General features: G+C 40.5%; 1 protein-coding gene across 3 annotated transcripts in view; it reads right to left on the bottom strand.

Moving 5' to 3' along the window:
* AK5 (adenylate kinase 5) overlaps positions 1-13,165 on the bottom strand; it is a 233,166-nt gene extending 220,001 nt beyond the window's left edge. Inside the window, exons 1-3 of one of the 3 annotated variants that reach the window (XM_027584212.2) lie at positions 12,674-13,165; positions 7,369-7,555; positions 1,905-2,000 (exon numbers count right to left, since the gene is read on the bottom strand). In XM_027584212.2, the coding sequence (XP_027440013.1) occupies positions 1,905-2,000; positions 7,369-7,555; positions 12,674-12,733 (343 nt within the window). In that variant the 5' untranslated portion in view covers positions 12,734-13,165. Of the gene's footprint in view, positions 1-1,904; positions 2,073-7,368; positions 7,556-12,673 lie in introns of all 3 variants that reach the window. The other 2 variants (XM_027584202.2, XM_027584192.2) reach the window with 2 other exon arrangements.
* Between the last annotated feature and the right edge of the window lie 399 nt (positions 13,166-13,564).

Here is a 13,564-nt window from a genome sequence, read left to right as displayed (position 1 = left end):
AAAACCAGTATCACACTCTTGGGAAGCCACTTGATTTCACTGAGTAAAAAAGAACTGTGGAGTTCTTTGAAGTGGAGATTTGAAGCATTTATATCTTCTCCAAAGATCTTAGTTTATTGAAATATTTTAGTCATTTTCATATAAAATTCACAGTGCACAAAAAATTCATGTATGTGTTGTTTTACACAAGAGCATTTTGGTATTACACATTTTTCATGGACAAACAAGCCTCCATTTGTTTAGCCTATTAATAATCACCAAAATTTTAGTAACAGCAACAAGAAAAATAATATTGAAAGAATATTTCATCACAAAATAGCAAAATAATTTCCAATTATTCTTCACCTGTAGCTGTATGTTTTAATAAAGCATTTCCTCATCCTCTAGGTAAGGACCTCAAACTTTTAAGCATACACAGACAACATTCCATTTTCAAGAACAGAAAGAGATTTATGGCATAATGGTGGCTACCATATGTCATAAGAATAATGACTTTTAGAAAGAGAGTTTCTATACTTTCTTCCTACAATATTATTTTAAACAATTCAGGGCTAAATATATTTGCAATTTCATTTTCATTACACTGAGAGATGGACCAGTGTCACTCCTTTTACTCTGGTGAACTTAAATTCTTGTTATAGCTTGGTGTGTTTATTTGCATGCTTTTTTCCTAGTTGCCATCATCATTGTATCTCCTGGAAACAGTACTTATTTGTATGGGGGCTGTATTCATTTTGCCCTCTATTAACATTACTGACAGGAAGAGCTTTGAACATTTCACACTCGATTTTCACTTTTGGTCATCTCTGTGAAAGCTGAGTCAAACTGGAATGTGAGACAATGATGACATATTGCATGTTCACAGGTCTCCTCATGATTTTTACAGATTTTGAGGAGTTAGAATTTGCAAGAATGGTCAAAAATGCGTTTTGCTAAAGACTTTCAACATTTTCCATATCCGTTCCTTGTGAAATGATATCAGACTAGTAATTTCATACTCATTCATAGTAAGCAATGTTAAAAAGTAACTTTTATTATTATTTTGATTAATACTCAGATGTTATGTGCTGTGTAAACACTATTCCATTAGATTTCCTTCTCTGAAACATCAAAACTTAGATTTTATTTTAGGTGCCAGTTTGCCATATGCAAGATTTCATTTATATGAATTGTTACCAACATATTATTATGATTATTATTACCCTCTAAAGTTAATAGTGAATAAAAATTTAATTTGAGTAAAAAAGAAAAAAACATATCATGTTTATTAAAAAAAAAAAAGAAAAAGAAGATAGCAGGAGGGGAAGAATGAAGGGGGGGAAACCGGAGGGGTTGATGAACCATGAGAGACGATGGACTCTGAAAAACAAACCGAGGGTTCTAGAGGGGAGGGGGATGGGGGGATGGGTTAGCCTGGTGATGGGTATTAAAGAGGGCACATTCTGCATGGAGCACTGGGTGTTATACACAATGAATCATGGAACACTACATCAAAAACTAATGATGTAATTAATGTATGGTGATTAACATAACATAATAAAAAATATTATGTTTAGAAAACTTCTAATGGATTCAGTTATCTTGTTAAAAGTTAAACAGATAAAACCATAGGACAATAAATCTTGAGGAGATTAATACTTTCAATTCATTATAGAGAATTTCTAGGACATTGTAATGAGAGTCTATAAAAGTGCAATAGGATTAGATTATATAATTATAATAATTCTGTTTTATTGAAAATTATGCTAAAAATACTTCTATCTACTGTCTCTTGAGCTTTTGTTTCTATTTGTCATTACCCAACCTAGTATTTGCAAATACATATAATTAACATAATCTCTTGAAATGTAAATATATAAACAAAGATAGCAATAGCATAAGAATTTTGCTTTCTGTCCTCATACCTATGACAAGAATGATTTTTGGTCGAGGTCTAGTAGGATCAAAAACCTCATATTCCTCAATTAACTCTGCAGTCTCAGAGAGGTCTGTATCACTTTCTATGGAGAATTGATGGATTGGAGGGAGCCGATCATACCGTCGATATGGAAAGTTTGCATTTTCAGGCATTACTGCAAAAGAGTAAGATAACTTTGAAACGGAAAAAAAAAGCATAATAAAACATTTTTTGTACTTAGCCAGTTAGTAGAGGAAACTTTTCAAACTAAATGAGTTTGGTTTTTTTCAACTGGAAGAAGACCCCATCCTGTAAGTGGTATGCAAACTTTTTCTTAAAGGGCCAGACATTCAATATTTTGAACTTCAAACAGTCTCATACTCAACTTGGCCATGGTAGCAGGAAAGCGGTCATAGACAATATAAAAACAAATGGATGAGCTTGTGTTACAATAAAACTTTATTTATAAAAACAGGTAAGGAGTCAGACCCAGGTCATGGGTTATAGTTTGCCAACCCCTGTTCAGAGGAACCTTCTTAAGTACTGCCTAATCTTTCTTGGTAGTTTGTATATATCCGGATCTCTGCAAATGATGCTCCCTAGAGTTGTGTAGTATACAAGCTCACAACTTTCACAACCTTATGCAGCTGCTGACTCCCGTGTTGTTCAAGGCTCAGCCATGGTTCCTGTAGTTCATGGCTCCTTCCTTCCTCACCCTGTGTGTCACTATTCTGGGGGGCACAGAGAAACCCTAACTACCCAAAAGGCACCTGCATAAAAGAAACAGGAGGCCACTTGGCTTTCCATGAGGAATTTAGTTATGGGGACTACTGGACTTTAGCATGGCATCATGCTCATATTGCTTTCTGGGGTGTTGATCAGGTAGAACTTCTCATGCTCTGTTGATACAATAAATGAGGGTATTGACTACTAACCCGCTGGACTCCCTTTAGTTCCACGAAAGGAATAGAGTAGTCTGCAATGATAGTGGATATTCTTTAGAAAATTCTGGGAAGAGTTTATGATAGAAAAGGCACTGACAACAGTATCCTGTTTTGCCTGAAATTGAATTGCTACACCCAACACAGGGCAAAACTCTAGACATTATCCTCAATTACTTTCTTCCCTTACTCTTCACATCTACTGCCATAGATGTTATCTCCAAAACATACCCCAAATGCATATATTTTTCTCCATCTCCACTACCACAACTCTTGCCTAAGCCACCATCATTTACCCAATGCAATCCCATGGCCATCTGCTGCTTGCCATTCATGCCTCAGCTCAAATGACACCTCCTATAAGAGAACTTCACTGACTTTTTAATCTCGAGTAGCCACCTAATTTCCAGGGCACCACTCTAACAATGCTCTACATAGCATCTACTATTTCACTATCTGAAAGGTCTCCATTTACTGTTTGCCTTCTCCCATTAGAATGTTCAGTTCCATGAAGCAGGGACCTTACTCATCTGGAACTGTATCCCTGGGATCTAGAACTATGCTTGGCACATAGTCAGTGTCCGATAAATATTTGTGAATTGTTAACAAAGAGAATAGATGACTTCCCATAGAGAAAAGCCAGAAGATGGGTAGGCAGAGTGTGGCCACAGGATAGAGGGCCTTGACCACCATGGTAAAGGGTTCAGCTTTAACCTGGTAGAAAACCAGCAGAGAAGTGTTTTTGGGGGGGGGGAGGGGGTGAGTAGAGCAGTGACATAATTAAATATGAAATATGTTTTTTAGGAAGATTAATCTGGTGATGGTTAGAAGGGATTGAGTAGGGAGATGAGGAGCAGAAAGAATAACAGCTAGGAGTCAGGTACAGTAATGCACAGGTGAGAAATGAGGGCTTAGAGGCATGGGAAATGGACACAAGTGGTTAGATATGAAGAACATGGTTAGGATTGGGATCTGTGACATGAAAGCAGGTGATATTACAAAAACAATGACCAGGTTTCAAGTCTAAATGAATAAGGAAAACATTGCATTTCATATAGCATCTTTTTGCCTTCTCTCTTCTGCTCCAGAAATAGTGGGCTTCTCTCACTCCTGTCTATATCATACCCTCTTCCTCTATGTCAGGAACTCCTATTCTCTATTCCCTGGTAGCTACACAAACTCCTCCATCCTTCTCTAGCTAACACCCGCTCAGCTTTCTGTCTCCAAGCATTAGCATATCACTTCTTCCAGGAAGCCTACCCTGAACCCCAGCCTAGGTTGGATCCATTCCCCCATTAATATGGTTGATCCTATAGCATATGGTATTTCCTTTAGCTCCCACTGTGCTTCTAATTATATATTTATTTTTTTCACCATCAATGTCTTTTTATTCCATATTCAAAATGATCACCAACTTCATTATTTTTATTTCAACAATTATTCCTGACTAACATCTCTTATACAAATTCTTAAAAAATAACCTCAGCATTATATTCTATATAATTTTTATGTATATACCATATACCGTATACCATATATCTTTATGATACATATATATCATACCTATATAGAGTGTTCACTATCTACACTCCTATAGTATTTACAAAACATTTCTTTTTAATGTATTTTAATATTTTATTTTTTAAATTGAAGTATAATTAACGTAGCGTTTTGTTAGTTTCACGTGTACAGTGTAATGACTCAACAATTCTATACATTTCTCAGTGCTCATAAGATAAGTGGACTCCAATCCCCGGTATCTATATCACCCATCTCTCCACCCACCTCCCCTCTGGCAACCATCAGTTTATTCTCTATATTTAGGATTCTGTTTTTGTTTGTTTGTTTGTTTTGTTTTAAACTCCACATGTGAGTGAAAACAAACAAAAATTCCTCACGTGAGTGCAATCATGTCATATTTGTCTTTCTCTAACTGACTTATTTCACTTAGCATAATACCCTGTAGGTCACTCCATAAGGGCAGGTTAACATGTTTGTTCTTTCTCAGTGGCTACATCTTCAGTCCTAAAAGAATGCCTGACAATAGCAGTGCTCAGTAAATGGTTATTTTAATGCTCAACTGACTCTCTGACTGACTTCATCGAGATAAGAAAAGAAGGAAGTGCTGGTTTTGAAGCAAATATGCTATGCTTGCTTCTAAACATGTTGAGTATGAGATGACAATGAGATATTCCAGAACAGAAGCTCTATGGACATTTGGAGCTATGGGATTAGAACTCTTATTCACAACTAATTATTTGTTCAATTGTGTATATATGGCAGAAAAAAAATGGATGCTTATCTTACATTGATAATACAGTCTTTTCAGTCAATAATTTATTCTCACTTTTTTATCATATCTTTATATATGAAAGTAATTTGCCTAAACGATTAAAACATTTTAATTCATAGAATAATTTTTCATGATAATTATATATTAGCATAGCTATATCAGTATTTCAGCAATATATGCATGAATCACTTTTTATTTCTAGAAATAATGATGCTTTAAGTTACTGGGAAGTTATCAGTTTCCTTTAATTTAATAATATATTCCATAAATTATAGCTAAAACTTACAAAACACAAGTATGTAAAGCATTTCAGAAAATTGTTATTATTACAGAAAGGTCCATTTAGAAACCATTCTGTCTTTCAGCATGTGTCCGAGATACAGAAATGTAATAAGGCATTCCTGTCATCATAGTATATTGAAAGGTTTTATTTGATGATTAACTAAAAGATCTCTGAGAAGGAATTCTGGTAAAGTATCAGTACGTATGGAGCGTCTAAAATTAATAAACAATTGTAATTCTAATGAAAGTTAAACCTACATTTTCCATTCCTGTTTTCGCTTATCCTGCTAACTCAGGAGTTCCAAACTGGTCATTTGTGGGCCTAATACAGCCCCGTAGATGTGTTTTCTTCAGCTCAACATTTTTCCAAAATTTGTACATGACTGCCTTTAGACAATGACTGTTCTCACTTATTTGACCACAGTCTCAACTGTTCTGTGTTACACACTTGGCCTGCCTGACTTCTGTGTATAATCAAGCCAAGTAAGAGTATGAGACAGAAGCATTCAGATTTTATTTTGTTGCAAAACAGTCACTTTTCATACCCAGTCTGAGAGCAGCTTTTGAACTAAGGGGATATCGTATCCTCTTAGATTTAAATTTAAAAAATGTAAAAATATTTTAGACTAAATCCAGTAATACCTGAGGTTTGTCAATGCTTTAAGGTTTAGAAACGATTCCCCATATTTAACCTCATTTAATTAAACAAGGGCGTGGCACACATATTTAACACTGAGCCAGATTCTAACAGTATAACAACCCAGGAAAGTAAGTTAGTTGTTTTGGGAAGGTACGAGAACCCTTCAAGCCCATGAAAAAGTCATTTTGTTCACCGAAACAGAAATTTACTAAGTGGTGTGCCTCAGAGGTAACTGTCACTTGAGCATTCAGGCCTCTATCAACTGGTGATGATTCCTGCAAGGATAGGGAAGGATTCTGCTCTCTGGAGATGCTTCTGAGAAAATGTTGTTTCTGCTTACCCTGTCTGTTTGTGTTTCTTAAAAATTAACACACTATGACTTTTCCCCCACACTGCATTCAAATAAAATCTAAGCAGGTCATGACTAAGTAAAATAAACAGAAGTTTATTTCCCTCTTGTATTTGCTACAAATACTTGTAAGACTTGTATTATAAATGCTGCAAACATTTCATGGTACAATTTTCGAAAGTGATGTAAATTTTGAAATTATAATGATCTTGGCCACTGGGAAAGAATAAACTTAGTTTCCCCTGATTGGAAATGATTCCATTTTGCACATACGATTTTACTTCAACTAGAGCCTGAAAGGTGGTTGGCTGATGTTGAACCACTAATTTTGATAGGCATGTAGTTCAGAAAGCTATCAGAATATACCACGAATCTCCTCTAGTGAACTCCAGTTCTTAGTTCCAAACTATTCTTAAAATTGCTAGACAAGTTCATGTCTTCTACTTCTTTTATAGCATCCAAATGCCTAATCTATTATGTTGCATTCAGTAGCTGCTTAATAAATACTTGTTGGATTAACTAGTATGAACTTAATATGCATTTATGCAAATGCACTAATATGAACTCTGAGTTTGGAAACATATTATGCCAAGCTCTTCCCAGCTAATTAAGGAATGTTTAATTATTACATAATAACTATTTTGTCTATCCATTTATTTGGGAAACTCTTATTTGCAGTTTTAAGAAAAACTCATAGTTTGCTAATGTAATTCATTTTGCAAAATAATAAAGTCAGAAATACAAAATTTCATTAAGCCTTTAGGGAAGTGTTGGACAGTGGCATGTGCTTTTGTCTTATCACAAATGTGATTAGAATTCGGAGCAGAGAGATTAATCATGTTCCAGGGTCAAATATCTTTCTAGGCTTTTGGAAACCTAATAAAACAAATAACTACCTATAGTCTATATGGTGTGTTTTAAAAAGAACTGCTGTAACTATAAACCATTATTCTACACATACATTACCATTTCTTAGAAAGGATCTCCGTGACTGTCCTCCATTGAGCGGAGGTAAGGTCTTCTTTTCCTGGCTGACAAATGTATCCCACTTCACCTTGTCACAGCCACCTAATTCCTTAACTTTCTGTAAACAACTTTCCAAGTACTCTACCGGGTCTTCAGGCTTAGAACACATCAGTCCATTCAAGAGGCTCTGAAATACAACAACAAAATATGCCTATGTAATATAGGTTTTAAAACCACCTTTGTTAAAATAATTGTATGTCCCATCTTTAAATTCTGGGTTGCTTTTGGTCTTTGCATTTGTTTTCTTAATGAACAATTAGAGGTGGAATTATGACCTGCTGAGTAATTAAGAAAGCCCCTAAATTCTTGACCATTAGTGTTCAGCTCAGCATTCTCTGTCTTTTAAACAATTCAGACAACTACATAGTTTAAAATGGAGGCACCCTATCAAAGTGAGATAAAGTGCAGTGCGTAAAAGTGCTCCAGTCATTATTTGTCATATTCTCACCCATTCTTAAAGGCTCTGAGCCTCAGTCTCTTCATTTGTAAAATGTTTTACCTACCTCAGAGAGTTGGGGTTTTTTTAAGATTTTTTATTTATTTATTTGATAAAGAGAAACACCGCAAGAGAGAGAACACAAGCAGGGGGAGTGGGAGAGGGAGAAGCAGGCTTCCCGCGGAGCAGGGAGCCCGATGTGGGGCTCGATCCCAGGACCCTGGGATCATGACCTGAGCCGAAGGCAGATGCTTAAGGATTGAGCCACCCAGGTGCCCCTTTCAGAGAGTTTTTTAAGGATTAAAAATGTAATATTTGTAAAGTGCATATTGAGGGCCTGGCGCATAGTAAATACTCAATAGAATTGGTGGTTCCCATTAATATTATTATGATCAGGAAGGCTCCTCTGAGCTCCCAGGTTGGCTTGTGGACCTATTCCTAGCATTCCGTATTACCCAGAAAAAAAAAAAAATCTTACCTGTCATTTATACTGAAACCATCAGTTTATTGTGTTGGTCTCATCTTCTAACCTGTAAACTCTTCAACAACCCAGAGTGGGTCTTTTTTATTTTTCAGTCTCTAGCCCCTGACACTGTCCCTGGCACATGGTAGGCGCATATTGGACTGTTTTCTTTCTTTTTTTAAAAAATATTTTATTTATTTATTTGACAGAGAGATAGCGAGAGCAGAAACAGAAGCAGGGGGAGTCGGGGAGAGAGAAGCAGGCTTCCCGCTGAGCAGGGAGCCTGATGCGGGGCTTGATCCCAGGACCCCGGGACCATGACCTGAGCCGAACAGACACTCAAGGACTGAGCCACCCAGGCTCCCCTGGACTGTTTTCTAATTAGGAAAAAAATTTTACTCAAAACATAGTCTGAGACTTAAAAAAATGCTATTTGATATATAATAAATCACCACAATATCCACTGAGGTTACAGAGGAAAACCTGGTGTCCAATGTGTCATATGTAGTAGTTTCTAAAAATGATACAAATTTGGAAATGCTGACTCCCGGGAACTCGACTGATGTGCAAACTGTTTTCCTTTACAGTATTTCATTGAAAAAGCATAGAAGATTATTACCACCAATATACATTATTAATGTACAACACACACACCCCCTTTGAAAGGCTGACATCTTTGCTAAATACAGTATTTTATTTTCACATTATTCTTGTACAATTTGTTCAAAGTGTAGGCAGTTCCTTCCAGGTACATTTGTTCTCTCAAATCCCAAATAGTGTGGGTTAGAGTGCTGAGAGGAATTCAATTGCAGAGGGAGAGGAAAAAACTAATCTGGGCATCCACATTCCGTTTGTGTGCGAAGATCTGTGTTATATATACACAGACACACACGGACACACACATTGTGTTTAACTCCTCACATTCCTATGTTAATATAGCTAACTGTGGCAGTGCTTCCTCTGTGTCTTTGTATGCCTTAGCTCACCCAATGCACTCTCAGCCCTATGTGGTATTATTATCCCCATTTTATAGATTAGGAAACCATGGCTCAGAGATGTTAATGAGCTGATCAAGCTCATTAACTTGTAGCCCCAGGATTCCAACCCAACGTTTCTGATTCCAAAACGCACATATTCCTCTCTCTACATCTTGCAAAAATACAATATGGGATAAAAAGAAAATGCCAGACTATCTGTGCCCCCTACATAATCCAACTATACAATATGAATCACTCAAGGTCTCTCTTTTTTTTAAAAAATTCCTATTATTGCCTAAAATGAGTGAACATACTCAATGAAATTTTTTTTAACTGGAAAATATACATTTCCAACCTCCCTAAAAAAATCTGACTCCCCAAAGGGTATTGACTTTAGAAGGAATGAGTTCCACTCCATGGATAATTTTAACCCTTCCTTCTAACAGTCAGCCACCATCAGGGATCCAAGATAACCTATTATTCCGTCTTTTTTAGTTAATCCTTAGAGAACCTGAATAATCTAATTTGACTTTCACCAGAATTCGAATTAATTGCTAAATCTCTGCTCGAAGGTACAGTAATAGAAGATCAACACATACCCTCTAAGGTTAGCTAGAGTCAAGAAATCATGACAATATCAGGGGAATGTGGTTTTTATTTTAAACATTTACTCTAAAAATAGAAACACATTTTAAACTTGAACCTACCAGAGATATCCCATTTAGCGCATGTGATGTCTGAAGTCAGGAGAAAATCTGAAAAGGTTAGTTAAACACATCTAGTTGTCTGACAGTATGTAGATTCCAATAATCAATTACTTGGTCTATAGGGGTGTCTAAAATCTATAGCTAAGGGCGCCTGGGTGGCTCAGTTGGTTAAGCGACTGCCTTCGGCTCAGGTCATGATCCTGGAGTCCCGGGATGGAGTCCCACATCGGACTCCCTGCTCAGCAGGGAGTCTGCTTCTCCCTCTGACCCTCCCCCCTCTCATGAGCTCTCTCTCTCTCATTCTCACTCTCTCAAATAAATAAATAAAATCTTTAAAAAAAATAAATAAAATCTACAGTTAAGGCAATGTTTTTTGTTTGATAGATACCTAATTGATAAACTCTGTATAGTTAGAAACTTCACATACCATTATTATGGTTTGACAGAGAAAATTCTGTTTGGAAACAAAACATTTGGTTATGCTTATTACATAGAGAACTGGCAGGTTTTACTTCTGTCTTCTGCTGGATAAAGCATAGATTCTTACTGGTAGGATGGAGTCTTTGGAGGTCACCAGAAGTCTTTTTCCATCTTCCAAATGTCCAGGATTGCATTTAAGTACATTGTATTACTGCATTTCACCTAAGGGAGTAGACTTCCTTTTCTGGGTGTACACTATTTTAAAATGCCCCATTCATATGCAGAAAAACAAAACAAAACAACATAATACCTGAATGAAAATGCCAGCCATCACCTATTTGCATACACAGTGTAGATTTTCATGAACAAACCATCAAAAATCTCTGTGGTTACTAAGGAGGAAAAACAGTACCCACATTTATAAAGAAAATAGACATACTATTAAGCAGCACTTTGCAATCAGGTGACATTCCTGCATATGTTTCTAATTATTCTTTTAGAAGTATAGAAATGAGATTGATCTCAGTAGTAACATTTATGACAAAACCTTCAACTCTTTTGCTCCATATTTACTTTTTGAAAATTAAAAAAAAAGAAGAAAAAGGAAAACTCTTTAAGAACCCTACCTACCCCGGAGACCTGTCCTTATGCAACACCTCCTGATTCTTTTCAAGCATGAGTAACACACTTGCTAGATTTGGTTTCACAAACCAGCCTTGTGCTCAGTGTGTGGTTTACCTGGAAATCTTAGCTTCAGACCAACCTGAAACCGGTGGCTAACAGAGGTGAGAAAAAAATGAAGATCTGCAATTATGGTGGCCCAGTTTAAAGACAATCTGGGAAAACAGGCATCAAATTCCTTTCCCAAATGGTGTTTTAAAATTCCTTTTAGCAGAACAAACCTCCCAAACAGGAGAAAGAACAACTCATGACCCTTGGTTTAATGGGATCAGTCTACAGCCTATCATCTTTCAGAAATGGGGGGGGGGGCAGGTTTGCAGTGAATAGAATTCATCTGCGGGGGCTCCATCTATGAAGCTTGGCTCGCTTCCATTTTTTGTTTTGTTTTTGTTTTTATTTTATTTTTATTTATTTGACAGAGAGACACAGCGAGAGAAGGAACACAAGCAGGGGGGAGTGGGAGAGGGAGCAGCAGGCTTCCCGCGGAGCAGGGAGCCCGATGCGGGGCTCGATCCCAGGACCCTGGGATCATGACCTGAGCCGAAGGCAGACGCTTAACGACTGAGCCACCCAGGCGCCCCTGTTTTGTTTTTGTTTTTAACCGAAACCACACAGAACTCAGCAATGTTTCAAAATGCAAATATAGAGAGAAGGAAAGGAAGCAAAAGGCTCCGAGACGTAGGATGCGGTTAGAACTAACAAGGTGCCTTTCGTTCATCCCTCAAGCCTCCTCTCCCACGTTCCCAAAGTGTTCCTCATCGCCTGGGTCCCTGGTGGAGATGATGCTGTGATGCGGCCCGAAAACAGCAACAGGAGTCACGCCCGCCCCGCCGCTCTCTTCGACTTGCTTTCTCTAGGTGGGTTGGAGAAGGCCGGCGAAAGCTACAGCCAGGGCGGGGGGCGAGGAAGGAATGATCCCTTCCAAGGCAACGGAAAACGTGCTCAGGAGTTCATTCACCGAAAGCGCACAGCAGCGCTGGGAGCCTGCCACCCGGGAGATAGTGCTGCACTCGACGGGTTTGGATTTGTTTTTTGCATCTTCATCACTCTCCTCCAAGCTGTCCCCTCAGAAGGCTACTTCCGTCCACACTTCCCCTTCCCCGCGGGGTCCTGACCCTCTGCGCGCGGAGGGGCTAGGGCTCTCCACCCCTCCGCTTTGAGTCCCTGCTCGCTCCTGTGCGCCAGCCGTACCCACCTGGCCTGGCCCTCGCCCCTAGAAAGCGGGGCCGACCGCCGCCGGCAGCCCACCCTCCACATCCGAGGGGTACACTGGAGGTAACCTGCTTCCAGAGCCCTGCTGGAAGACTGAAACTTGATCTGCGAGATGCGGGCTTCTAAGCCCAGCCATCGGACAAGGACCCCGGCAACCCGCTGGAAAGGCGACGACCTCGGGCAAGCGGGAAAGCGAGCTTCTGCAAGCCCCTTCACTTCCGCGCCCCGTGTCGGCAAGGTGGGACGGGGCGCGGCTTCCACTCCCTTCCCCAGACCCCACCCACCCACCCCAGGCCCGGAGATGCCTTCCCCGGATCCTCCCGGCCGTCTGCCAGCCCTAGCCCCCTACCTCGAAAAGCTGAGGGATTTCCCTCCGGGCCAGATACTCCTTGGCATCGTTGGTGTTCATGGCTGTGCCGCGCGTGCCTTGGGGCACGGGCGGAGAGGTTCCTGGGCTGCGGCGACCTGGGCTGGGGCTGGCGGGGTCCGCGCGGAGCACGGGTGCAGCCCTCGATCTCACGCGCAAACACTCCCACGCTCAGCTCTGCCAGCCCAGGCCAGTGCCCCCCTTTCCCGTCCCCGGGGCCTGTGGTCTCCGCGCTCCCGCCGCCCCCGCCTCGCTGCTGGTCCGCGCGCCGGAGCTGCGGGCTTGGAGCAGCGGCTTCCCGGGCTCCCAGGCAGCGCGGCCGCCAGAAAAGGGCGGAGGGAGCGGAGGAGGGAGGACAGTGCGGCGGACGCCAAGCAGCAGTCCGCTCGCCTCTCCCGCTCAGCGCGCCGCGCTCTGCGCCTCCCGGAGCCGGGTCTGCGGCGGCGGCCAGTCACGCTGCGCGGGCGGGCACAGGGTGCAGGGGTGGAGGCGGGCGCGCGCCGGGGGCTCGCAGTCACACCCCTCCGAGTCACACCACCGCCGGGGCGCGGCGCTGACCTGCGCGCGCCGCCCGGGGACGCGGCAACCTGGGACCAGGTGGCCAAAGGAAGAATCGGGGGCTCAAAAAACCTGCCCCCCTCCCTCCCCCCTCACCCCCCAACCACAGAGTTACTCCTGCATCCCCATGTAGCTCCTGGGAAGAAACCTAATTGTTACAGAATTTGTCATTTATTCCTAAGGTTACCGATCTTTCATCACAGGGAGCTGGAGGTAAGGAGAGAAGGGGGATTCATAGTGTGGAATCTGTCCTTATAAGACAATTTTTAGATCTTAGGTATTTCTATCCTTCAGGAAAGTTTTGCTAGCTGCTTT

This window comes from Zalophus californianus, chromosome 4 (genome assembly GCF_009762305.2).
Source record: "Zalophus californianus isolate mZalCal1 chromosome 4, mZalCal1.pri.v2, whole genome shotgun sequence".
Classification (NCBI taxonomy): domain Eukaryota; kingdom Metazoa; phylum Chordata; class Mammalia; order Carnivora; family Otariidae; genus Zalophus; species Zalophus californianus.
The sequence above is the reverse complement of the archived record's forward strand: the minus strand, read 5'-3'. Positions and strand labels throughout refer to the sequence as shown.